Source organism: Stenella coeruleoalba (assembly GCF_951394435.1).
Source record: "Stenella coeruleoalba genome assembly, chromosome: 9".
NCBI classification, from domain to species: Eukaryota; Metazoa; Chordata; class Mammalia; order Artiodactyla; family Delphinidae; genus Stenella; species Stenella coeruleoalba.
Genome location: NC_137155.1, coordinates 94653492 through 94681257, shown reverse-complemented (window position 1 = coordinate 94681257; position 27766 = coordinate 94653492). Strand labels below are relative to the sequence as shown.

Genomic DNA, 27766 nt, shown 5'->3' with positions numbered 1-27766 from the left:
GTCTCCCTCCACCTCCAGTCTGTTGTCTTTTAGTTTCACTAGTGGCATCTTGAAACGTGGACTTTTGACATTTATTGTGGTTAATATTTCAGTTTTCTTCGGTAATGACTTTGGGAGAAACTTGAGCAAGATTACACATGAAAACTTTGCAAGGATGTGTGTTACAAATATAAACAAGGATGTCATAAGGTGTAAGTGGAATACGTCTCATATTGATGGAGAGGGACAAACGTTTGTTGCAAACCTGTACGTGCTAGGCACCTGCCCAAGTGTTTATCCATACCAAGTCATTTGATCCTTACAGAACCGTTCCAAAGTAGGCAACATTGTTCCCATTTTATATCCGAGGAAACTGAGGTAGAGTTCCAATGTCTCACAGCTAGTAAGTAACATAGTTGAAATGGCCCACCCATGTAACTGTGATGGCAAAGTCATAATATTTAATTTTACAATGATAACTGTAAAGTCCCTAGCAGTTTGGTCTAAAATTGACTGTGAGATAGGTGTACCCTTGGCTTGACAGTGGTGAATGTGAAAAACACCTGCAAGTTCTATTTGATCTGGCAGCTGAAAAAGTTATTGAGCATGGGCAATGTTGTACTTTTCTATGGTTGCATCACTCCTGGAACATTGTGTCCAGTGTCCAAGATAAACACAGACGGGTATTAGTTGAAGCGTTGAAAATAGGTTTTGTTTAGTAACTACTGACAGTCGAGAAAGAGCTGAGTTCTATTCCTATTTGTGGAGAGGCGACTGGAACGTTTTAAAGGGAGGATGAGAGACGGGCAAGAGTGGGAGCTCAATAGAATTAGAGAAGTGAAAATTGCAAAGCGTCGGTCAGTATAAAGGCGACTAGACCAGCTTCGTTTGCTAACTGGCAGCTGCGGAAGTGAGGAGTCTATCCTCCCACAGAGACTGGGAGACAGAGGCCCTACCCTTCCTGAAGACTGCCTCTGCAGGGAATGGCTCTCGGGTCTTTGAGAGAGATGCTTCTGAGTCTTAAGAAACATATTCACAATTTCAAGCCCTTTGGGAGGTCAGGGGCCTGCCATCAGCTGTTGGCTAGAACTTTCTCAGCTAGGCATTTTAATGGTTGTGTGTCCTAGGGATCCGCCTTATAGAAACCGTGATAGAGTTGGTCACGTCTCTTAGCGCAGGGGTTTGCACGAGTTGTCACGTGCTGACAGTTGCACGGTTCTCAACAGCTGTCAGAATCAGTTTCTGAGCAACATTAAATACAGAGGATGGGAGCCACGATGGTGGAGTCTAAAAATCATGTTCTATAAGAACCTCGAAAGAACAAGAGTTTAGCCTGGAAAAGGTAAAGCCTAGGGAGTCTAAGTCTAGAGATCTGGTTTGCACAGTCTTGGAAAAGGCTGCGTGGCCACAGAATGAACTCTTGAAGTTGGGAGTGTTGGAGCGAGCGGAGCTGCAAGTAAGCAGCGTAAAGTTCCTGCCAACGAAAACATTCCGCGATTGTTGCAACCAAGTGAAGACTTTAACGAAGGCGTGCTCCTTAAGTACACAAGCTGCAAGCGAGAGATCAAAAAGAATGAGGACCGAGAAAACGGGCTCTGGATAACTTGGGACGTTTGCTTGGCTCTGATGCCAAGCTGACGAAGGGTGACGGGGAAATTAACGCTTGGTTTGGAGCAAATAGGGGCCTCCGTGCCAAAGTTCAGTGAGGAGCGCTCGGCAGAAACACCAGCGATGGCTTCAGGTACGAGCTAGCCTAGAAGAGAGCGCGGCACGGGAAGAAGGCAGCGGCCAGGTGAGAGGATAGTACGGCGCCCTCACCTGCGTGGACACGCGGTTCAGGCGGGGCAAGCGGCTTGCACGCGCCTCCGGCTCCCGGAAGGAGGCGGGGCCGCCTCAAGCGCCGTTCACTTAAATCTGCGAGCGGGGATCGCGCGTCTCCCAGGTTCCTCAGCCGAGCGCCGAGCGGTCGATCGCCCTCGCTCCCGCAGTCTGCGCTCCGCTCGCTGGTGGCTCCACCCGCCATTATGTAAGTGCGACAACACTCCAGCGCGTCGCCTTCGTTCCCGGCGTGCGGGCTACAAGCCGGGGCGGGGAGGAGGTGGCCGCCCCTCGCCGCTCTGGCTTTCTTGGCTCCCCCGGTCCCGGATGGTGACGGCGGCGCGGGGAGACGCTGGACGGGGCGGCCCTGTCGAGGCACGCGTGGCGCCCGCATGCTTTGCCCTGCGCGCCCTGGAACCCTTTGGGGCTCGAGTCTCCCGCGTCCCCGCCGCCGCGCGCCCTGCCTGCCGTGCCCGGGCCCGCACGCCAGGAGCGCGGCTCGCTCCGTGCTCCGCCCCGGAGACCAAATGTACTGACGATTTCGCGCGCTGTTTAATTACCTAGAAGTTCTAATGTGGCGTTTTTATGTTTTTAATGCAGAGACCAGTAATCCGTTATGGAGCATGCTATTACCCCGTTGGAACCCCTGCTTCCCACTGGTACTGTATTTCTTAACACGTTTTACACTGACATTGATGTGCGCACCCCCAGATCCCTGATGATGTTAAGAGGGCTGGACTCCAGACCCAGAATGGTTTCCAATCTGCCTCAGATGTCCTCCATTTAGGCATATTACTCAACCTCTCTTGTGCCTCAGTTTCCTTATCTGAAAAAAACGAGGATAGTTTTTAGTCCTTGCGGTGTAGAGTTGTGAGGGCTAAAAGATGATGTATTTTATGCCCTTCACCTGGAGAAGACGACGCCCTACTTGTAATGTGAGCTCTTAGGCTCTTAACAGTCTGAACTTACCTCTAACAGTAGAACATTAGACGCCAAAGGGGTAAAGGTCAGTCTTTATTGCCTTTATTATTGCCTGCCCGTTTGTAATCTGTGGAAAATGCCAGAGGTTACCCAATAAAAAATGCTTTAAAGATATAATACTCAAGAATTTTTATTATTTCTAAGTGTAAAGGCATTGTAATTCACCTGGAAATAGATGGAAGAATGAGTTCTTTGAAGCTAATTGTCGCATTCATTATCGAGTGTAGTAACTGACTTGTGTGCTAAACATTTTTTATTTACCAGTTTTTATTGTGTTTCTGTTGTGTAGAACTTCTAGTTTATCAGTTCATCAATTTAAATAGACTGCATAGCTTTTTCATGTTTAAAGTTTTCTCTAAACCCATGAATTCACGAGTATTTTTGGGAGGGGGCGGGATATTGAATTTGATCTGAACTTGTCAGCTTTCCCACATCCTGGGAGTATTTATGGTAAAACAATCAAAGGATAATAACAGTAGGGAACACTGACTCCTTCCTCTCCAGTCATTTGCTGTGCTAAGTTGTTTATATATACTTCATATCTTATTTTACAGGTAAAGGAAACAGGTAGTAATGGAGCTAGAATCTGAACCCAGATATGTTTACATTGACTTGGTTAAGAGGTTGGGTGTTTAATCATAACTAAACGGCTTCTCCTAAGTTAAGAAAATCACTGGCAAACATAAATGTTTTGCAAATGAAATTTCATAGTTCTGTTATCCAACAGTAGCGGCACTAATAGCATTTCCAAGAGAGAACATTGGATTCAGGTGGCCTGTTGACGTTAAGATTTGTTACTAAATCTAAGTGCTTTAGGTTTAGTTAGAAAGGAGGATTTCTAGTGTTTTCTAGGTTTAATGAGATATGTCATATAGATAGTGCTGCATAGTAAAGGTTGGAGTGAGGCAACAGGGTCTCTGGGTTTAAATCTTAGCTTTGCTTGTTGTATTTCAGTTTCTTCATCTATAAAATAGGAATCTTTCGCAGCGTTACTGTGAGTATAAATGAGTTGTAAAACATGTAAAGCGCTTGGCTTCAAGCTATTAGATTCAGCAGTAAGGCTAACATGGTTGGATCTCTGGGTCAGTGCTGAGATAGAGAAGGTCTGGAGCAATAGAAAAGTAGGAAATAGTAGGAAACACAGGCAGTTCTGCTCCCTCTGTGTTTTATCAAAGGCTTAGGAAGGAGGCCTAGACTCGTCAAGTTAGACATGTGTAAGCTCCTCACTGGGACAGGGCATGTAGGGGAACTGTCAAGAGCCGTGATATCTTATATGAAGCACAGATCTACCAGGCAGAATCCCGAGCTCCTTTGAGGAGCTCTTTGGGATTTAGTGGTTCTCCTAGTTTCCTCCTGTTCCTAAGGGTAAAAGTTTACACAGTTCCCTATCTCTTCTCAAACACTGGACTAGAAGCACGGACTCCCTAGAAGTTTACTTCGACTCTAGATAAATGAGAGATGTTTAAAAACAGAAGAGTGTATGATGAGGGGCCCTTGCAATGCCTGGCCTCTTACAGTAATTCGGTAAGTATTCGAGGTTAACTTTACATTGAGAGGGATTCCCTTCATCAAACAGACACTTAATACTTTACAGCAGAGAGGTAGTTTTTGTATTGATAACTTCTGTGGATTTAATTTTTAGGCATGATGTACCTGTGATGTGTACCCAGGTTTAGTATAGCAGGCATGCTGACAAACTGATTCTCTTCAGATGAACTAATTGCTAGGTGGACCAAAATGCACATCTCTGGAATGATCATTAGCTCAGGGAAATATATATTTTTAATCTTTGTTTTTTGTAACTAAAGTAAATGGTTATTATTTAAAGAAAAACGACTAACCTAGAATGTGAAAGTTTCCTGTAATCCCTCTTCTGGAAATAACCATTATTAAGGTGGCATTTTTTTAAAATATATTTTTAAAATTTATTTGGCTGCATCGGGTCTTTGTTGCGGCATGCGGGATCTTTCGTTGAGGCGTGGGGGGCTTCTCTCTAGTTGTGGCGGGCGGGCTGCAGAGCGCACGGGCTCAGTAGTTGTGGCACAGGGGCTGTAGAGCGTGTGGGCTTAGTTGCCCCGCGGCATGTAGGATGGATCCCAGTTCCCCCACCAGGGATCAGACCTGCGTCCCTTGCACTGGAAGGCAGGTTCTTAACGACTGAACCACCAGGGAAGTCCCAAGGTGGAATGTTATGAATATTTATTTTTGTACATATAACCCAGTATATTATTATTCTTGTTTTAAATAAAATGGATTTATATTATAAATTGTTTTGTAAATTACTCTTGGAGCAGTGGGTGAAAACATATCAATATTCTTCTATTACAAAGATTATTATAGATTCTGTGTGCTCTTTGTTCATTTTTCAAAAATAGAAGTATTTCTATATGTTAAACAATGCAAGTGAGTAAATATTACAAATCTTATTCAATGATTATTTAACAATTCATGTATTGGGCAGTATCCAACGTAGCAGACAGAAAGGAGCTTGGAGGAGCTGTACAAAATGAAAGACTTTATAGGCAGAAGGGGGCAGGAACAAGGAAGTTATACTAGCAAAAGGTAGATTGGTTCTAGCAAGGTCACTTTCCTTTAGGGGATGGTAAGGGTCTGTCAGGCAGATTACTTCACTAGTGCTGATAGGGTGATTCCTGACTGGCTGGTTTAAGATTCCATTTTGGGGAGAGCTGAAGCTGTACATAATTGGGTTAAGTATTAAGTCTGGGTTTGGGGATGTGGCATACATGACTCCATTTTGGGCCCGTTGTCTTGTTTTTAGCACTGCAGGGAAGAATCTCCATAGCAGAGATTGTCATTTTAAATCTCTAAATTGTGTTTTTCTAAATTTGTGTGTGTGTGTGTGTGACCTGTTTTATGCCCTTTCCTGCAGCTTTTTTCACTTACTACTTTATGATGGTCCATACGTGTAGATACCCCAACTTTTTTTTTTTTTAATGGGCAGTATAGACACAAAGGAGCTAGGCTTTCTTAATAGACATTTAGGTTATTTCTAGTTTTTCTTATTATAATCTATAATGCATATCTTTGATTATATTATTTTTGCATATTTATGTGAGTTTATCAGTAGGATAAATTTCCAGAAATGGAATTACTGGATCTAAGGATATGTTTGCATTTCTGTTGTCTAGAGGAACTGACAAGTAGCTAGTGTATGTCCTTTGATACTAGGTGCTGTGGAGGATACAAAAGTGATCCCTTCTATCCAGGAGCTTATGGTCTTGTTGGAATCAAGAACAAAACAAGACAGATTCTAGTTAGATGTTAAATTATGTCTGATAGGACCCACATAGGAACCGTGGGGACTGGGGAGAAGATGAGGGCAGGCTGGATTAGGCAGAGAAATGATGGGATGGACAGGTGTCAAGTGGACATCTGGAAAAGCACTGGATTTAAATTGTGAGAGGCCTGGGGGGAAGCACAGAGCACTGCAGGCACTAGGCCTTCCTTGAGTGAGAGCTCAGTGCTGCATCTGTGGCCATGAACTAATTCAGTTCATCTGGTGGCGAGTGAGGAAGAAATAAGGTTGGAGAGAATAGGTGGAGGTTTTGGAAGAATGGTTGAGCAGTGAGGGTATAACCACAGTGTGGAGGATAGAGAGATTTATTGCAAGGTAGGAGATAGAAAACTTTGGAAAGTTTGTGTCCTTCTGCCTTTGGAACATTTTATACAAAGCAGCCTTTTGTATACCTTAAAACTCAATTAAATTGTGTCATCCATGTCATGGTTCAGCATTGCTAATCATATACAGGTTAAAGTCCTTATCCTGACCTTAAAGGCCCTTCGTGATCAGACTCTTTTTTTTTTTTTTTTTTTTTTTTTGCGGTACACGGGCCTCTCACCATTGTGGCCTCTCCCCTTGCGGAGCACAAGCTCCGGAAGCGCAGGCTCAGCGGCCATGGCTCACGGGGCCCAGCCGCTCCACGGCATGTGGGATCTTCCCGGACCGGGGCACAAACCCGTGTCCCCTGCATCGGCAGGCGGACTCTCAATCACTGCGCCACCAGGGAAGCCCGTGATCTGACTCTTAACCACTATTCCAGAATACTTTTTTTATCACCTCTCTGTGTCCAAGCCAAGCTGAACTCCCCACTGTTTACTTATGTGAACATTTATTGGAGCTTCAATACTTTCGCCTTAGCTCATGCTACGTTTATCACCTCGAATGTTCATTTTCAATCCTTAGAATTGTTATTCTAAAATTTTAGCCATTCCGGTGAGTGTGTAGAGGAATCTGTGGTTTTAATTTGCATTTCCCTTATGGCAGAATGCTGACCTTGTCACTTGTTTATTGGTTGTTTGTACATCTTTGGGAAATGTTTGTCTCTTGCCATTTTTCTTTTCTTTTTCTTTTTTTTAAGTATAGTTGATTTTTTATGTTTCAGGCATACAGAGTGATTCAGTTATACATATATCTGTAGCTATATCTATATATCTATTCTTTTTCAGATTCTTTTCCAGTATAGGTTATTACAAGGTATTGAATATAGTTCCCTGTGCTATACAATAGGTCCTTGGTGTTTATCTGTTTTATGTATAGTAGTGTGTATCTATTAATCCCAAATCCCTAATTTATCCCTTCCCTCTATTTCCCCTTTGGGAACCATAAATTTGTTTTCTGTGTCTGTGGGTCTGTTTCTGTTTCATAAATAAGTTCCTTTGTATCATTTTTTTAGATTCTGCATAAGTGATACCATATGATATTTGCCTTTGTCTGACTTCACTTAGTATGATAATCTCTAGGTCCATCCATGTTGTTGCAAATGGCATTATTCCATTTTTTTTATGGCTGAGTAATATTCCGTTGTTTATATATGCCCCGTCTTTTTTATCCATTCATCTATCAGTGGACATTAGGTTTCTAACGTGTCTTGGCTGTTATAAATAGTGCTGGTGTGAACATTGGGGTGCACATATCTTTTTGAATTAGAGTTTTCATCTTTTCCAGATGTGTGCCCAGGAGTGGGATTGCTGGATCATATGGTAGCTCTATTTTTAGTTTTTTAAGGAACCTCCATACTGTACTCCATTGTGGCTGCACCAGTGTACATTCTTATTAACAGTGTAGGAGGGTTCCCTTTTCTTTACACCCTCTCCAGCATTTATTATTTATAGACTTTTTGATGATGGTTATTCTTGACATTTTTCTATTGGGTTGTCTGTGATTTTTTTTAAAGAATTTAATTTGTAGGAGTTTCTTTTTCTTAATTGAGATATAATTGATATATAATGTTGTATTACTTTTGCCTTGATACATGTATATATTGCAAAATGATTACCAAGTAGGAGTTTCTTTATGTTTTCTGGATACATAGTTCTTTGTCTTGATTTTCTCATCAATAAAATAGAATGACACTTTCCAAGGAGAGTTATGAAGATTAAAGAGTATCTGTAAAGCATTTAACACTGGTACATAGTAAGAATGCAGACATTTTAGTTATTTTGCTCATTGACTTCTTAACGTTTTATCTAAAGGTTTTTTAAATTGAAGAGTAATGTTTAACTGGTAAGCACATACTATTGCTATTTTAAACTCTGTAAGTATAGATGCATTTTCAAAATATTCTTAAAAATCTGGATTTTTTTTTTGCTTTAGTGTCTGTGATCATTTCAGTTTTTATCATCAAGCTTTATATTTAGAACTCCATATGTTTGAAAGTGAAGTATTTTAAATACTTCATAGTTAAATAAAAGTGAAGAGTAAAACCATCCTTAGAATCATTATTTTACGTGTGCTTATTTCACAAACCTATGACATAGAGCAAATAATTACAGAGGTTTTAATTTCTGGCCTACTAAAAATACTGATATTTAAACATTTTTGTAAACTTTCACAACATAGTACATATGCATTATAAAAAGTTAGGAGATATGGACAAACAAAAATGAAATAAAAATGCTGTATTTCAGCCTCTCAGAGATTACCACTGTTACCTCCATGTTTGTGAACATTTCGTGTGTGTATATTCATATTTATATCCCTCCAGATACTTTCTGTGTATAAATACAGTTAGGTATTTTTAAAGCAAAATGAGAACATACTGTGAGTTGCTTTATTCTGTTCATAACTCTACTTTTCCATGTCAAATGTCAGTGTCTAATACCCAACCATATTTAAATTTTCTCATTTTCAAAACAACTTATCCAGGTGCTTGTTGCAAACTAGGACTACCTGTGCATTTGGTTCAGTCTTTTTAAATCCAGCACAGTTGTCCCTCACATTTTTAAATCCCCCTTAACATTGAGTATTGACATCTATTTATTTTTATTTTTGGCTGCGTTGGGTCTTTGTTGCTGCGCACGGGGGTTACTCTTCGTTACAGTTTGCAGGCTTCTCATTGTGGTGGCTCCTCTTGTTGTGGAGCACGGGCTCTAGGCGCGTGGGCTTCAGTAGTTGTAGCTCGCGGGCTCAAGAGCACAGGCTCAGTAGTTGGCCCACGGGCTTAGTTGCTCCGCGGCATGTGGAATCTTCCCAGACCAGGGCTCGAACCCGTGTCCCCTGCATTGGCAGGCGGATTCTTAACCACTGCACCACCAGGGAAGTCCCAAGTATTGGCATCTTAAATAAAGTGTTTATATCCCTCTTAAGCTGATATGATGGAATAAAAAAATACAGCAGTTTGGTATGAATCATCATTCACTTAGAAGTATATATAATAAACTGTAACTGAAAAGTTCCATTTTATTTTCCCCACGTAATTTCATCATAAATTTGTGCTAGAAAGCCTTTTATCTATCACTCTCCATTTCTTTGCAAAAAGATTATATACATTTAAATTTTGAAAGGATTCCTGTGACCATAATGCTCTTGGGAGTTATTTCTTCCAAACTGAATTACCATTGTTGAGGTTTATTATGAATCAAATTACCATTTTAAGTATTATGAGCACACACTTGATCAAGTCAGCATAATTATGTTACACATTTTTGTAACAACTAACATTTACATGACACTGTGTGCTGGGCATAGTTTTAATGCTTCAACAGGGTAAAACCTATAGAAAAGTTCTGGACCTAGAAGTCCGGGTTTGAGTTTTAGGCATCCTCTTCGCTAGTTATGTGACCTTGGGCTTGACACTCAATTTCTTAGAGCCTTAGTTTCTTTATGGAATGTAGGAATATATACAAACGTGAACTCCTTGGTCAAATTTAAGCTAGTATAAAAAGCAAGTTTAAGTAGAGTCTATGGATATGTAAAATATTTTGTATTAGATCAACTTTATTATATTGATTATTACATTTTGAAATCCATTCATTTTTCTAATTCTCAAAGGAGATAGCTATTTATTTAGTAATGTGTTCCCTTAGGGCTACCAAAACTATTTTTTCCTGGATTCTGTATTTTTCTTCCACGCTTGTTGAATTTATTATTTCTAGATGCACGAAATTATTTATAGTGGTCATAGTTTTTTGATGCCTCATGGTTAAGTGGAAATGAATCTGGGAATATCTCAGATTCATTCATATACTAGTATTCATATACTAGTATAGTATTCCTGCCATCTCTTGTATTTCTGGAACTTAATTTCCATGGAAAATGCCTAAGTTTGTAAAAGGAGTATAAAACCTGAAGATGGATATTAGCGTTCCCCACTTTACTAGAAGCTAATTTGGGAATCCCTGGGTAACCTGTATCTAGAGTTCTGGCTCCTTTGTGATATAAATGTGTACTGGCCACCTGCATCAGTAGTTCTGTGCATTTTGCAGCAACAGATCTCTCAAGAGCCCTTGGTGACGACATTCATTGGTACCAAACATAGTCCTAAACTGTTAACTCCCTTCTGTAATCTCTATTTAGCAAATCCTTATAAGAATGACATAAGGGTAGATCTGAGTTATTTGCATTTGCCTTTATTTTTAAATTACAGATGAAAAATTCTTCAATATATAGTAGCAAGATGCCTCTTGGTCACATATCCCAACTAATTAAGCGTTCTTGTTAGACATTCTGGTTTGTTCTCTTCTTTAGATCTGGGCTATCTAATATCTGTGGCTGTTGAGCATTTGAAGTATGGCTAGTGTGACTGAAGCACTGAGTTTGTAATTTAAGTGTGAAAAGCAAAACCGCATCAGTTATTAGAAAAATTTTAACTGTTTGGAACGGTGTATTAGTTTACTGGGGCTACCGTAACAAAGTGCCATTGATTGGCTGGATTAGACAAGTTTATCTTCTCACAGTTCTCGAGCTGGAAGTCCAAGACTAAGGTGTTGGCAGGGTTGGTTTCTCCTGAGGCCTCTCCTTGGATTGCAGATGGCTGCCTTCTCTCTGTGTCCTCACATGTTGCCCCTTGGTCTGTGGGTCATCTGTGTTCTAATCTATTTTTATAAGGGTACCAGTCCTATTGGATTAGTCCCACTCATAGGACTTCATTTTACCTTAATTACCCCTTTAAAGGCCCTATCTCCAAATACAGTCACTTTCTGAGGTGCAGGAGGTTAGGACTTCAGTACATGAATTTATGCGGGACACAATTCAGCCCAAAAGAAATAGTGTACGTCAGTTTACTTTTTCAGCTGTAAACTTTTCAACTTTAAAAAAAATTGACTCGGTCCACATTTCAGAATTCTCATGATTACCAAGTAAAGGGAGGTTTTAATATCACTCCATTTGAATATAGCTGGTAGATGAATTAAAAAGTCAATGTCAGTCTCTTACTTTGTTGCTGTTTTGTACTTCTATACAAAATTTTCTCTATTCATTCAACACTTCCTGAGTATCTAAATTTCATATGTACTTTAAAATTTTCTAGTGGCCTCTTTAAAAAGGTAAAACAGGTGAACTTTATCTTTAATGTCTAAAATGATATAATTTCAACATGTAATGAGAAATAAACGATTGTTAATGCCGTAGTTGACTTTTTTTTGTACTAAATCTTCAAACTCCATGTTTAGTTTACACTTCTAGCACGTCTCAAATCAGATGCTAAATTTTCATTAGAGATACTTTAGTTTGATAATTTGTCAAATACTTTGTTTTTATTCTATCAGCAAGGGTGAGCTCACAGACTCATACTTTTGGGATAAACTTGATACACAGGGAATAAAATGTTTCTTTTCCACAGAAAGCCTTTGGAGACAGGTGTTGGAGCTAGGAGTACAACCTGGGTTTTCTGACTGTTCTTCCTAGTATCAACATGGCTTTTTTGTTGTTTAAATTAAAGTGCTGTGCCTGCTTTGAAACTTGGAAAACTGGCAGGTGTTTTTGTTTGTTTGTTTTTAAAGAAATTTTCATCCCTTTGTGGATGGCACATAGCCCTCAGGCTAAAGCTTCTGCTTAAGAATTGTGATGTCTTTGCTCTCCAGGGACAGCTAAGAAATCGAAGAGGCAAACTAGTGGATTTTCCAGTTTCAAGGGTTAATCCTCTTTACTCATCTGCCCAATTAGAAATCTAGCCCAGGTAGTCTTCAAGTCTCTTGCGTGTTAAGGGGAAATTGGCTGCTTTGGCTCTTAATGCTTTTCCTTGTGTATAACTCATAATTGTTGGACTCCTTTCTTTTTATTCTCTTCAATTTATTTCTCACTTACTAAGACTTTGCTGTCATAACTACACTTTGTGTGTTTGTAGTTTAACTTTTCCATGTATTTTACTTGATTTTCATACTTGCCTTAATTTTTGTTGTTCTTTTAATTTGTTTCATTTATTTAATTTGTTTCATTTATTAATTTGTTTCATTCTTAATGGCCAAATTGTTTCTTTTGCCGTAAGTACCATCTCATTAACTTTATAAGCCATCCTTTCCACGTGATCTAGAGAATCAGTTTCCTTTGTTTTGGTGGTATTAAGTCTCTGCAGCATCCTCCGAGCACACCTTTTCCATATTAGCGTTGTGATAGCTACATGCTTTCTGAAACAAAAGCTTCTAAAGTGAGTTTAAAAATCTTAATTTAAAAAAAAAAGTCTTGTAAATTGGTCCTTTGTAGCATTATCAGAAATAATACTGTTCTTTCAGACAAAACAATTGAGAATATCAAGTGAGGAGCTGTGGAGGCAGCTGTAATATTCGCAGTGCTGGAATGTCATGGCTTGGTCACACCAAAAAGGAAAAAAATCTTCTGTGGTTTTTGATACATGAACACCAGATGTCTTTGGAGGTTCTCTAGGAAAATGAGGTGTGTTTGTGCATTAACTTCTCATTCAAATGAATTGTATTCTCTTTTTTTCTTGGTTAAATCCATCAGAAAGAGTTATTCTTTGTAGGTGGAAAACAGATGCTCAAACAAATGGATTTCATTCTGAGGGTATTTCTGTATCTTTATCACACCATTGCCTTTGAAGGTGTTCATTTATCACTGTGGAATAGTTTCTTTTGTTTTTATGACTTCACAGAATTGAAGCTTTTGATTTACTCTTAGGCCATGTGTAAATTGTATAAATTGGGCTTGTGGCCCAGTTGCCGCTGTTTACGTTGAGGCAACTTTATGTTTCTGTTTCAAAGTAGGAAAACTACTCTTGCAGTTTATTCTTAATGTGAGTAAAAGTGCTGTGAGTACTGAATCCTGTGTGGAGAGAAGACTTTAGAAATCCTTAGTGTTGTGGGGCAAGTGTGTCTTTGGTATCGCCCCTCTGAGATGGCTCTCCGACTTTTTTGCTTGAACATGTTCCGGTAGTTCTGACTTTTTGAGAAATTACATACTGTTGTTGGTCAACTGATTGTTTAAAATGTGTACTTAAGCTGAAATTGACCTTTAGTTCTTTTATTTTTCAACTGAAATCATACAGAAGACTTTGACTTACGTTCTACTTAATTGCCTTCAAATACTGACAGACCTTAACCAGATTTTTCTTCCTTTTTTCTCTTTTTCCAGGCTAAATATTGTAGTCATGTATTCAATAGTTATTGGAGTGATTGCCGTGTACCAGGAACCATTCTAGGCAGTGGAAGACATAGGAGCAATTTTCCTTACATTTCTTATTTCTCAGTTCCACTATCCCAGTATAGGCATCAGTAATCTACTCCTGAAAAATGAGATGTTCTTCTCAAGAACACTTACTGAGAGCCTGTTTTCCATTTTTTTTAAAAAAAGACTTTATTTTTTTAGGGTAGTTTCAGGTTTACAACAAAATTGAGAGGAAGTTGTATAGAGTTCTCATAGACGCCGTACACATGCATAGATAGCCTCCCCCATTGTCAACATCCTCCACCAGAGTGGTACATTTATTACAGATGATGAACCGACAGTGATAGATCAAAATCACCAAAGTCCGTAGTTTACTGTAGGGTTCACTCTTGGTGTTGTACATTCGATGGGTTTGGACAAATGTATAATGAAATATATCTATCCTTATAGAATCATAACAGAGCATTTTCACTGCCCTAAAATCCTTTGTCCTCTGCATATTTATTCCCCCCCACATTGATTTTTTAAATTTTTTTCCATAATTTTGCCTTTTCCAGACTGTCGTGTAGTTAGAATCGTACAGTATGTAGTTTTTTCACGTTGGCTTCTTTTACCTATTAATAGGCATTTAAGGTTCCTCCATGTCTTCTCATGGCTTGACAGCTCATTTCTCCTTAGCGCTGAATAATATTCCATGATCTGGATGTACCACAGGTTACCCATTCACCTACTGAAAGACTTCTTGGTTGCTTCTGAGTTTTGACAGTTATGAATAAAGTTGTGGTAAACATCCACGTGCAGTTTTTGTGAGGACATAAGTTTTCAACACCTTTGGATAAAAACCGAGGAAGGTGATTGCTGAATCATAGGGTAAGATAAAGTTGAGTTTTGTAAGAAACCACCCAACTACCTTCCAAAGGGGCTGTACGTTTTACTGTCCCACCAGCAATGAATGAGAGTTCCTGTTGCTCCACTTTCTCACCAGCATTTGGTGTTGTCAGTGTTCTAGGTTTTGGCCATTCTCATAGGTGTGTAGTTGTGTCTGTGATATTGTTTTAACATGTGTTTCCCTGATGACGATCGATGTGGAGCTTGTTTTCACTTGCTTATTTGGCACATGTATAACTTGTTTTGGTGAGGCCTTTGTTAAGGTCTTTGGCTCATTTTTTAATTGAGTTGTTTTCTTATTGTTGAGTTTTAAATGTTTCTTTGTATATTTTGAAGAAAAGTCCTTTATCAGATCTATCTTTTGAAAATATTTACTACCAGGCTGTGGCTTGTCTTCTCATTCTCTTGACATTGTCCTTTGCAGAGCAGAAGTTTCTTTTTCTTTGCGGTCTGCGGGCCTCTCACTGTTGTGGCCTCTCCCGTTGCGGAGCACAGGCTCCGGACGCGCAGGCTCAGCGGCCATGGCTCACGGGCCCAGCCGCTCCGCGGCATGTGGGATCTTCCCGGACTGGGGCACGAACCCGTGTCCCCTGCATCGGCAGGCGGACTCTCAACCACTGCGCCACCAGGGAAGCCCAAGAGTAGAAGTTTTTAATGTTAAGGAAGACCAGTTTATTAACTTTTTCTTTCATGGATTGTGCTTTTAGTTGTTGTACCTAAGAAGGCATCACCATATGCATAGTCATCTAGGTTTACTTCTTATGTCTTAGTAATTTTGAAGTTTTGTATTTTACATTTGGGTCTTTGATCCATTTTCATTTGATTTCTGTGAAGGCTGTAAGGTCTGTGTCTACATTCATATTTTTGTATGTGTATGTCCAGTTGTTCCAGAACCATTTGTTGAAGAGACTGTCTTTGCTCCATTGTATTGCCTTTATTCCTTTGATAAAGATCAGTTGTATTTATGAGGGTCTATTTCTGGGCTCTTTATTATTTTCCTTTGATATATTTGTCTGTTATTTCTGATACCACACTGGGAAAGCTTTAAGTTTCTCACCATTAAGTGTGATGTTTGCTGTAGGTCTTTTGGAGATAGTCTTTCTTAAGTTGGGAACATTCCCCTCTATCCCTAGTTTACTGAGAGGTTTTATCATGAATGGGCGTTGGATTTTCCAAATGTTTTTTCTGTATGTAGTGAAATGATCATGTTATTTTTCATTTTTAGTCTGCTGATGTGATGGATTACATTAATTGATTTTTGAATCAGTCTTGCATACCTGAAATAAATCCCACTTGGTTGTGGTGTATGATTCTCTCCATACATTTTTTGGATTCAATTTGCTAATATATTCTTGAGGATTTTTGTGTGTATGATCACAAGAGATCTGTAGTTTTATTGTAATATCTTTGTCTGGTTTTAGCATTAGGGTAATGGGGGCCTCATAGAATGAGTTAGGAAGTATTCCTTCTGCTTCTATCCTATGAAAGAGACTGTATAGAATTTGTATGATTTTCTCCTTAAATATTTCGTAGAATTCACCAGTGAACCCATCTGGGTCTCATGTTTTCTGTTTTGCAAGGTTATTATTGATTCAATTTCTTTAATAGATGTAGACTTCTTCAGATCATTTATTTCTTCTTGTGTGAGTGTTGGCAGACTTTCAAGGAATACGTCCATTTCATCTAGATTATCAAAAATTTGTGGGCATAGAGTTCATTTTTAGTGCTTTCTTTTAATATCTTTTTAATTTCCCTGGGATCTGGAGGGATGACCTCTCTTCCATTTCTGCGTTTTCCATTATTTTAAACTGTAGCATTTGCAGAATATTGAGAATCCTGATCAGAAAGGTTTTGATAAATCATCAGAGGAGAGAATAGTGCTTTAGGATTCCAAAAAAACCCCCAGGAGAATGGAGCTTTTCATACCCTTCTTTACATTTATGAATTTCCTTGTATGAGACCTTGCTACTTAGATTGAAGTCCCTATCCTAGCACTATTGGTATTACCTGGGACTTGTAAGAAATGCCAAATCGCAGGCCCCACTTTGGACTGACACAATAAGAATCTGGATTTTAACAAGACCCCTACATGAGTCTTATGCTCCTTAAAGTTTGAGAAGCACTGACCTGAGAAACATATCAGATTCCTTTTTAACATAATTAAAACAATCGCCATCACATTTAAGGATAATATTTATCGTTATTCAAACTTGCTTTAAGCTAATAGCATAGGGTGGTTTTCTTCAGCGCTTTATTGTTGTCTGTGGAAATACCTCGTGTGATCATGCATTCAGGATGTGGCAGAGACTGGCTCCCCTTGGTGTGACGCTGCGATCTCTTTCTCTGCGTCAGCAGTAACTGTGGTGCATGTCCCCTCTGTTGGCAGTTTGTGCTTTTCAAAATATATGCAAATGATTCTGATGGTCTGTCAATGTAGTTGGGATATAACTTGAGGCTTTTCTCTGACATAATTTTGTTTTGATGTTGCTAATACTTGTAATTATTTTTCATCTCCACAGAGGAAACATACACATATTTCAGGCTGTATAATAATTTCATTGAGCCAACCTTTTAGTGCCTACTATACATGTGGCATCATGCTAAATCCATGCAACTGAAATACGTGATCCAGGCCTTTATGGAGATTATAGCCTAATAGGGCAAATAGATGAGAAAATCGGAAGTTAGAGTGCAGTGTGATAAGAGACATCATAGAGGAAATCCTGTGTATTAAGTGGATTGCAAAGAAAGGATTTGAGACAGGGTTTCTGGAAAGAATATTTAAGCTGGGAAATCTACTTAAGTTATTCCACATGTTTTACTTTTGTAATTAATGCTGTGAGATAGATTATATCGTGGTCCACATTATATGTTGAAGGAAAATTTCTGAGAGTGGAATTACGGAATCAGAGATCTGAATCCCTACAGTTTCTAGTACATGTTACCAAATGGCTTTCCAGAAAGGTTGTACCATTATGTGTCCAATAGCCACATAACAGACTGTCCCGTGTAGTACGTCTTTGCTGGCAATGCATACTCTGCAATTCTTGATGAAAATACTCCTGGATTGTAGCTGCCCTTGCTCCCCTCTCATCTCCTGTGATTTTTGCTTTACTTCTGTTACTACCTTCTGTAATCTGAGTTGGGAAAACTTGTTCAAGACTTGAAAAAGAGCAAAAGAGATTACCTGGTGTCTTTTCAGTGGAATACTGGGCTTGTCTTTGTGGACCCTCCAGTGACTATATTTGGGGTGTATACTTTTTACTCATTTTCTTTTGTCTGAGCTGTTTGGCAACTCCGTCGGGGTAGAAGTTGTGACTGATAGTTGTGCGAATGATTCTTATCCATCATAATGCATAGTTTTTATCCAGTAGTTACAGTTGATATAAACTCTGAAAAAGAGAGAGCCCCTGATATTTTATTGCCCTGTAGCAGAGATTTCTAAATTTTCTTTCTGTTTATGGCACTCTTAATGTATCAGTAATTTTTTCACGGTGCCACTAGGCCAAAGGAAATGCCTAATGGTTCCTTTTTGTTCAGCAGTTAAGTCCAAAGAACTAAGTAATGTTTGTTCACTGTTCCTGTTCACTGAGGCACCCTGAGTGCTTTGGTGCTTATTTCTCGAATCCTTCTTATAATGGAGTCACCATTTTTGCATCTATTAGCGAATTCATTTTAGTAATGTTGTGTCTACTCAAAATTGAACTGTTACCGTCGTTAATGAGTTGAATAATATCTTTGGCATTGTTCATTTTATATTTGCATGAAAGTCATTTTTTTTTTTTTTTTTTTTTTTTTGCGGTACACGGACCTCTCACTGCTGTGGCCTCTCCCGTCGCAGAGCACAGGCTCCGGACGCGCAGGCTCAGGGGGCCGTGGCTCACGGGCCCAGCCGCTCCACGGCATGTGGGATCTTCCCGGACTGGGGCATGAACCCGTGTCCCCCGCATCGGCAGGCGAATTCTCAACCACTGAGCCACCATGGAAGCCCCGAAAGCCATATTTTTAAACTTTGGAAAATTACACTCTAGCACCAGTTATGTTCTTATCTCGTCATTAATTTAAAAGGTGAATAAGTAGATAATTTTAAATTTCTTTGAACTCAGTTTCCTGATGTGTAAATGATGTATCACAGGCTGTGAGCTTTAAAAGTAAAAATTTATCTGGAAAACAGCATAGAGCCTGGCAGGAAAAGGGACAAAGTGGGCGGGACACACATGCCCCAGACTACACAACGCACAGTGCAGTGTAGTGGTTACCTAGTGTTTACTGGGGACAAATGTACAAGCAGAGAAATAGAGCACGTGTGATTCCCCAGGCTCCCATCCTGCAGAGGGGTGCTTAGGCTGGCACCTCTGGCCTGGGACGTGTCTTGGAGGTCGCTCCAGGAGAGGAACTTCACCCCATAATGTCCCACATCTTTGCTGGAACCTCTAGGTGACTCTCTCACAGTAGGAACTTCTGGTTGGTGCACGTGGGAGCCTTGGTTCCTTGGCAGCTCAGCTGAGCCTGTTCTTTGATTATGTCTGACCTGCTGAGCTTGCTCTTTGAAAAGATCCAGAAATGGGGGAAGGGAGGGAGGCGAATGAACCTCCAGGGCCATCCAGATTTGTATTTGTATGAGATGAAATAGATATAATGGTCAAAAACTTTACATTTAGGCAACAATTAAATAATTTTATGCATTTTAATTTCTTTATGCTTGATCTCCATGCACTAAATATTACCTTTTAACTATAGAAGTGACTTTTTTTCTGAAGCAGTGTTGCACTCAATTCTGAAAATGTTTTGCCCCCAAGTTCAAAATTTTTTAATTTATAAATTTTATAAAACTTAAATTTTAATTCTGAAATTTGCAAGTAGGATAGGATGCATTTGGGATTGATGAGGTATGCAAGGAATGGTGGGTAAAAGAAGCTGATATGTTTGTGATAGACTTGAAAGGCTAGGAACGTTGACATAGGAATATCAGGAATAGAGCAAGCCTGGGGAGAAATGAGATGATGATGGGAATTTATAGGCGTCTAGTGCCAATGGCTTTTATAGGTTTCAAAACCGGATAACTTTTGAAGCCTGGTGGAAACTTTATACAGTTTTTGTTCAAAACTATACAATAGTTTACCTCTTTAATTTCTGCTCTTTCTTGGTTCAAATTACTATTATCATAGGAACAGTTGGTTTTTCAAAGTTCTCTATTGCCTATTATCAACTCACCTACCTGAATTAGTGTTGCCTATTTCAGTGGATATGTTGCCATGTGCCTGCAGTAATTCTTGTTAATTAAAAAAAAAAAAAAATCTTGGGACTTCTCTGGTGGCGCAGTGGTTAAGAATCCGCCTGCCAATGCAGGGGACATGGGTTCAAGCCCTGGTCTGGGAAGATCCCACATGCCGCGGAGCAACTAAGCCCGTGCACCACAACTACTGAGCCTGCGCTCTAGAGCCCGCGAGCCACAACTGCTGAGCCCACACGCTGCAACTACTGAAGCCGGTGCACCTACAGCCCATGCTCCACAACGAGAAGCCACTGCACTGAGAAGCCCGCGCACTGCAACGAAGAGTAGCACCTGCTCGCCGCAACTAGAGAAAGCCTGTGCGCAGCAGCAGAGACCCAATGCAGCCCCCCCCCACCAAAAAGAAAAAGATCTAATGTTAAGGGACCCCTTCACATGTGCTACTTCATGCTAATGCCATTCATAGAAACTAATGGTTCAGCTGAAGTGTGAATTGGTCTGTGATATTAGAAAACTGAAAGGATTAAGCATACTGTAGTATGGTATACTTGAAATCCATCATAAATTCACCCTTTCTATGACTGTTAGGAGCTGAGTTATTGTTTCCACTTCCCAGGTAAGAACAATACTTGAGATAAAGTCTGACATTACACTTTTGCCCTTCAACTGTTTGAAGTGTAAATGGCTTATGTTTAGTCAGTTTTCTTGTTAAGAAATCTAATCATTTTTATGGGCTCTGATGAGAGCTGGAGTTGCTGATGGCAGCTATTGACAGACACAGAAGAACTACTCAGGTGAGACAAGGACACTTTAAGGATGGTTGAGTTCTGTGAGGAATTTTCTGCTCGCTTGTGCCACACCATTTGGGCCATGTGTGAGCTGCGTCAACTATACTTACTCCTTTTTATCTCTTTGTGTCTGCATCAATCAGTCACTTAACCAAGCAGTCAGTCACTTAACCAAGTTCAGAGTCCAATATGTAAGGTCTTTTTTTTTTTAACATCTTTTTTGGAGTATAATTGCTTTACAATGTAGTGTTAGTTTCTGCTGTACAACAAAATGAATCAGCTATACGTATACATATATCCCCATATCTCCTCCCTCTTGCGTCTCCCTCCCACCCTCCCATCCTACCCCTCTAGGTGGTCACAAAGCACCGAGCTGATCTCCCTGTGCTATGCGGCTGCTTCCCACTAGCTATCTATTTTACACTTGGTAGTGTATATATGTCCATGCCACTCTCTCACTTCGTCCCAGCGTACCCTACCCCCTCCCCGTGTCCTCAGTGCCATTCTCTACATCTGCGTCTTTATTCCTGTCCTGGCCCTAAGTTCATCAAAACCTTTTATTTTATTTTTTTTTAGATTCCATATATATGTGTTAGCATATGGTATTTGTTTTTCTTTTGACTTACTTCACTCTGTATGACAGACTCTAGGTCCACCTTACTACAAATAACTCAGTTTCGTTTCTGAGTAATATTCCATTGTATATACGTGCCACATCTTCTTTACCCATTCATCTGTCGATGGACACTTAGGTTGCTTCCATGTCCTGGCTATTGTAAATAGAGCTGCAATGAGCATTGTGGTACATGACTCTTTTTGAATTATGGTTTTCTCAGGGTATATGCCCAGTAGTGGGATTGCTGGGTCATATGGTAGTTCTATTTTTAGATTTTTAAGGAACCTCCATACTGTTCTCCATAGTGGCTGTATCAATTTACATTCCCAGCAACAGTGCAAGAGGGTTCCCTTTTCTCTGTACCCTCTCCAGCATTTATCGTTTGTAGATTTTTTGATGATAGCCGTTCTGACAGGTGTGAGTGGAATACCTCACTGTAGTTTTGATTTGCGTTTCTCTAATCATTAGTGATGTTGAGCATCCTTTCATGTGATTGGGCTTTTGTTGTTGTCATTATTGAGTTGTATGAGTTGTCTGTATGTTTTAGAAATTAAGCCCTTGTCAATCGCAATGTTTGTAAATATTTTCTCCCAGTCCGTAGATTATCTTTTTGTTTATGGTTTCCTTGGCTGTGCAAAAGCTTATAAGTTTGATTAGGTCCCACTGGTTTACAAAATGACTTATTACAGATTATTCTGTCCTTTTCTCCTTCCTCTTTTTGTGCTCTGAGCCTTGAATTTTTTTTTTTTTGTTAAACTATCCCCCCTTTTTTCTTTAAAACCACCTTCCAGTCTGCTCATTAAAAAAAAAAAGATTATTTTAGTTTTGGCTGCATTGGATCTTCATTGTTGCTTGCAGGCTTTTTTTAGTTGCGGCGAGCAGGGGCTACTCTTCGATGCAGTGCGTGGGCTTCTCATTGTGGTGGCTTTTCTTGTTGTGGAGCACGGGTTCTAGGAGCACGGGCTTCAGCAGTTGTGGCTCTCGGGCCCTAGAGCATAGGCTCAGTAGTTGTGGCACATAGGCTTAGTTGCTCCGCGGCATGTGGTATCTTCCTGGACCAGGGCTCGAACCCGTGTCTCCAACATTGGCATGTGGATTCTTAACCACTGCGCCACCAGGGAAGCCCTTCCAGTCTGCTCTTGATCTTCAAAGGAGTTTGGGAAATAAAGGGAAGTAAAGGAGTCCTCAAAATAGATTTTTGAAGTGGACTGAAGATAAATACGTATTACAGGTTCTCAAAGTCTCTTATGCTATAAATCGTCCCTTTGTCTAAACAACCATCTGCTCTACTTTAGCCCTGCCTCATCACAGAGTCTTTATGGATAGACAGGTTTCTTTTTATATACAATTCTGTTAATAAATGACTTATTCCAATATGTTGACTCTATTTTTGACAAAACTTAGTATTTGAAAACATAGAAACCTAATCCAAAACTAATTACTGCAAAACAATCAATACAGGCTTCCATGGTAGTTTTGTGCTAAATGGTTTATTCTGCCGTAGAATTACATAAGAGTGAGGGCTGTGGATCCTGAGCATTTTGTAAGTTATTGGATGTAGTTATTGTGAATTTTTAATCAGTTTTTGCCCTTTTGTGCTAGTTGAGAATAAGATACTTGGCTTGGTTTAATTTAAAAAAACTAAAGTTAATAGTGAAAGATCCTAGGAGTGTCAGATTTAACTTTGCAAAAGAAATATATTATTGTGTTGATTGGCTCTAATAAACAATAACTTTGTATAGACAGCTGTACCCAAAGTATTTTTTTTTTTGTACTTTTAAACTCAGGATATATTTTCTTATGGAAATGAAATTACAATATTGGTTAAGTTCTTAGACTAGCCCATAAAAGCCCATTTAATGCATAATGAAGTAGAATTATAGTACTTCTGGTAATGGGATATTGTTCCTAGCTTCTGGAATTCTGGCAGGAAGGATGAGATCAGGACTCCAGAAGTGGCAGTGGAAGCAGGTTTGATGGCACTGGAGGAAACAACCCTCAGCTGGGAAGTACAGCATTGGAAGTGGTGGTTTGTACATATGTGGGCCCTAAATCCTCTTGACGAGTCAATATTGCCTGTGTTGTGTTCCAACTCATTTTTCTTCTTTGGACCTCTTTTTTAAAATTTTTTATTATGATTTTTGCTTTAAAGTTCTACTTGCCCAGTAAGTCATAGGGTGCATTATAATATTTTTGTTTTATTCCCTTCACATTGTCTTTGTGCATGAGCAATTGTAACTTTCAATTGTGAAAGCTCATTATATTGTGAAACTGAAATCTGAATGTTCTTCAGGACGCTTGGAATATATTGACAGGTTTTTCTTTGAAAATTACTTTAATTTCTTTTATCTTTGTTCAGGATCTTAACTTAAGCTTTTAAGATAAGAACTAATTTCATGAAGAGCTGTTCTTCTTTCCCATAATGTGAGAATCCCACATAGTGATAGCAGGCTAAAGTTCATTGATAGTTGAAAAGTAATTCTTCTCCATTTTTAATGGCAACACTGTCATACTAGTGGTAGAATGATGCAAATAATCATTGTGGGCTGTAACTATTAGTATCCTAGATGTGTAATTTCAGGTGTATTCAGTCTTTTTGCAAGCTTGAAATCTAGGCAGTTGATCCGATAGTTTGCACATGCCAAGGTTTTTAAGGTTTATTATATTTTTATTGGAAGTTCCCATGTAAAGTTTCTAAGGGGTGACTGAATCAGCTGAGTTACTCCAAAATTAAAGGTGTCATGGTTTTCTGTCTCTGGCGGTTTTCTGTTCTCCAGAAGAAAGGTGGAATGGCATATCTTCTAAAGCTGTAAGCGTCAAATTCCCTTTTCCTTTTTTCCCTAAACTTTCCTCTGTTTAAGGCTAACTTGTTAAAGCCGTGGTTAACCCTTGAGTACAAGATTTCTTTGCTCTAAAGAGAAAAACTGATCTTGAGATAGGAATGCTATAAAGGAAGCTTTGGTTTAGTTTAATAGTGATCAGATGGCTACAGTTCTATTCTGGTTAACTCTGAACTGTAATTTTTGGTAGGCTCTGGAGGGTGTAACATTAGTTTCAGGGTGAAATGGTCCTCTAAATTTAGATTTGACCTTTCTTTTCTTTAGATTTTGCCGTGCAGATTTTTATCCTTGTAGGAGGAGTACTTCTCTGTTGGTGCTCTCCACTTCTACAATTCTCCTGATTCTTCATGAGCTGTTCAAGCATTGTTTTCATGGCCTCTTCTTGGGAGAAATTGTGTTGTACTGAATTGGTGGTTGGATTAGATGATGTTCCCTTTCACCCCAGGAGCACGTGGTCCTGGCCTGCCTCTTCAGAGTGCACTGCATTGTCTATGGTCACAGGTAGCTGTTGGGGATTCTGGAGAGCTTGATTGTGGGTGGTGAAGAAATCAGTTTTGTTTCCTCTCATGAACGCACAATGGGGATGAGAAATATGGTAAAGTATATTGTAGAGAATGGATGTTAACTAAGGAGTTCAGACTTGAATTCAGTTAGGCTGCTGCTCTGACTGAATAGCAGGAAGTAGCTAACATGTTGAAGAAAGTATTTTTTAGTGAAAAAAAAAGTAGTGGCTTTCTATTTAATGTAATTACAGATACAGAAGACTGTCTGGGCATTTACGACTGAGCTTTTGAATAAGCCTCAAAGAACAGTAAGAGAATATGAAACGTGCCAACATCTTTGAAATACAATACTGAAAAAATGCCATCCCAGTCTCTGAAATTGTATGCAGAGATAATGTCATTAAAGGAGAAGGCTTCATAGAAGTCGCATGTAGGGCAGGAGTTTTTCAGTAACTTCAGGATTCAAAATAAAGTCTTATTTATAATGTGAAACTTGATGATAATATACAGGCAAGAGTAAGTACAGATCCTTCGCTACTGCAGGGTACATACAGAGGAATGAGTATAATTTGCTATGAAAATATTTTTATTTGGATCTCCAGTGATATTTACATATATTTGGGTGGAATCCATTTAAGTTTAGTTACGCAGTTAACTAAGGCACACAGAAATGAAACAAATTGCAGGAGGATAAATTATTTTAATAGCATGTCATAATCACAAGAGTAAATACTAACTTACCGTTTCTCTTTTATAATCAGAGTTTTCATTACTATAAGATGTCACTTTAAAAAGAACCTTGCGTAAATGTAATTGGTTGTTTATTAACAAACAAATCCAGACGCATGAACTCACTCGTTGAGGAAATAGAATCTGTGTAGTTATCCATTTCTTGAATTTTATGATAATAAATTGTGATTAGTGACATTTAGTGTATACAGATGTATGTTTTGGGGATTACTTTGGACATATTTGCTTTATATTAAGTTAAAATGGAATAATCTTATTCTTTTAAAAAATTTGAAATCATTTCATTTTATTATTGAAAAATGAACTTTTTAAGTATTTTCCCTAAAATTTTATTAGAGATAATTGTGATTTTATGTTGCATTAAGTTATGTTAAAACTTGCATAATGCTGATTGGTACAGGTTGGAGGTAAAAATGTAAATTGAATTTTGCAATTGAAGGGCAGCAGAATACATGACCCCAAAATATGACACTTGGGCATGTAGATTATTTTGAGTTGAAGGCAGTCAAGACCCAGAAGACTCGAGAAAAAAACTTGACCTCTCCCTTAACTACCTAAAAGAATTTAGATGGGGATTGTGGCTCAGAGAGAGCTGTTACCAGAAATAACTGTATCTGAATGAACTATCTGTATAGCAGGGCAAACATCTAATACCAAACATCTGTTCTTACTGTCCTGTGAATTGCCTTCCTCCCCTTTGAAGCCCCCCGGCCCTTATCCCATTCCTTAGCTCAGGATGGCATATTAAAGCCTCAGCTTCCCTACTTGCCCTTGGATCTCATACTCTTATGGGATCCCATACATATGTAATTAAATTTGTTTTTCTCAAGTTAATCTGTTCTACATCAGCTTAATTACTAAACCAGCCAAAAGAAGCTATAAGGGTAGAGGAAAATTTTTTCCTCCCAAGCATACAATCAAAAAGATTGGTATAGCTACATGTTTTTCCCTCCTTTACTTAGACACATATGATGACCTGTAAAAATGTGGAAAACGAAAAATACATTTAAGAGAACTTGCAATTAAGGGAGAATAACTTTTTTGAGAATAACTTTTTTTTTTAACACTCGGTATTGTTTAGTACTTTTATAATAAATGTTGTGAAATTAACACATTTATCCCTCTATCTGTGCGAGAATGGTTACAGGACTGACTTCTCACGGATACCCAAATCAGTGGATGCTCAAGACCCTTGTATACAGTGATGTAGTGTTTGCATATACCCTATACGCATCCACCTATATACTTCAAATCATCTCTACATTACTTATAATACTTAATACAATGTGAATTTTCTGTAAATAGTTCAAATTCAATATAAAGAGTCGTTGGTGTGTGGCAAATTCAAGTTTGTTTTTTGGAACTTTCTGGAATTTTTTTTCCAAATATTTTCAGTCTGCGGTTGGTGGAATCCACAAATGCAAATCCCACAGATATGGAGAGCCAACTATTCTAGCCAGGCGTATTTTAAAGAGGGAGGATATTTGTGGATGTGTCCAAAGCTGTGAGCAAGCAATTTGATACCATTCTTGGAAGATAAGAAGTGATGAAGTTAAGGCTACATAGTTGCAGGTAGCTTTAGTACTGGCAGCAGGAAATGAGCTGTTTCTGAAAACAGCATGAAATGTAATTCAAAGTAGCCATCTAATTGATCAGCAAGAACAAACTGCTCCTGTTGTAAAGTATATCAGTTACTCTAGGTACCCATTATGGCCTGCTCAACCTAGTGATGTTTGCTCAGAACTAGGGAAAGTTTGCCTATCTTTTTTAGACCTCTTACATTTCTTTTAAGTGTTCTTTAATTAATTTTGAATTTGTATCCACTTACTATTGAAAAAACCTTTTTACTGATGTATAATAACCAGAATAGTATTTAGCCTGATCTGTTTTCACATTTTGAATCCGCCGTGTAGTCAGCACCTGAGTCACCTGGCTGTTTCTTTTAGAGTATGTTGACTCTGGAGACCTTACCTATGACAGCATTCATTGAAGATTAGACCCCTCAGAGACTTTTTAGTATTTCTACACTAGCTAATATATTTACCAAAATATTAAAAAATATTAAATTTTCTGAAGGTACTTGGTAAAAATCTTAGTGGAGCCTTAAAAGGAATCTTAGTGTAGGAATCTTAGTGTAGACTTAAAACAAAATGATAATGATTTTTTTTCTAGGGATACTGGAATGTTGATAAAATTCTCTGTACCTGTTTCTGCTTCTTCCCATGCTCCGTGTAGTATTCAGTTTGAACAAGCACTTAAAAAAAAAAACAACCCAGCTCTTAATTTGTGCCAGGTACTGTGCTAATCTGGAGGGTTACAGTAATGAGCAGGCATCTAGGTCTTCCTGATCCAGGAGAGAGAAGTAAAGTAACAAATCGGCATGAAAATTGCTCTAATAGAGTTAGGTACTGGAGTATTTGCAGAAGGGTGGGATGGCAGTATGGCTGTCTGCCCCAAAGCAGAATTGGTGCCCTTATCAAGGTTACGAGTTGCGCTGGCGTAGAGTTGCAAC

General features: G+C 39.0%; 1 protein-coding gene across 2 annotated transcripts in view; it reads left to right on the top strand.

Annotated features, from left to right (window-relative positions):
• The first annotated feature begins 1878 nt into the window (after positions 1-1878).
• The window catches only part of TPK1 (thiamin pyrophosphokinase 1), a 333066-nt gene continuing 307178 nt past the window's right edge, over positions 1879-27766 (top strand). The window contains exons 1-2 of one of the 2 annotated variants that reach the window (XM_079932024.1): positions 1879-2005; positions 2398-2456. In XM_079932024.1, the coding sequence (XP_079788150.1) occupies positions 2414-2456 (43 nt within the window). In that variant the 5' untranslated portion in view covers positions 1879-2005; positions 2398-2413. The other variant, XM_079932025.1, reaches the window with a different exon arrangement.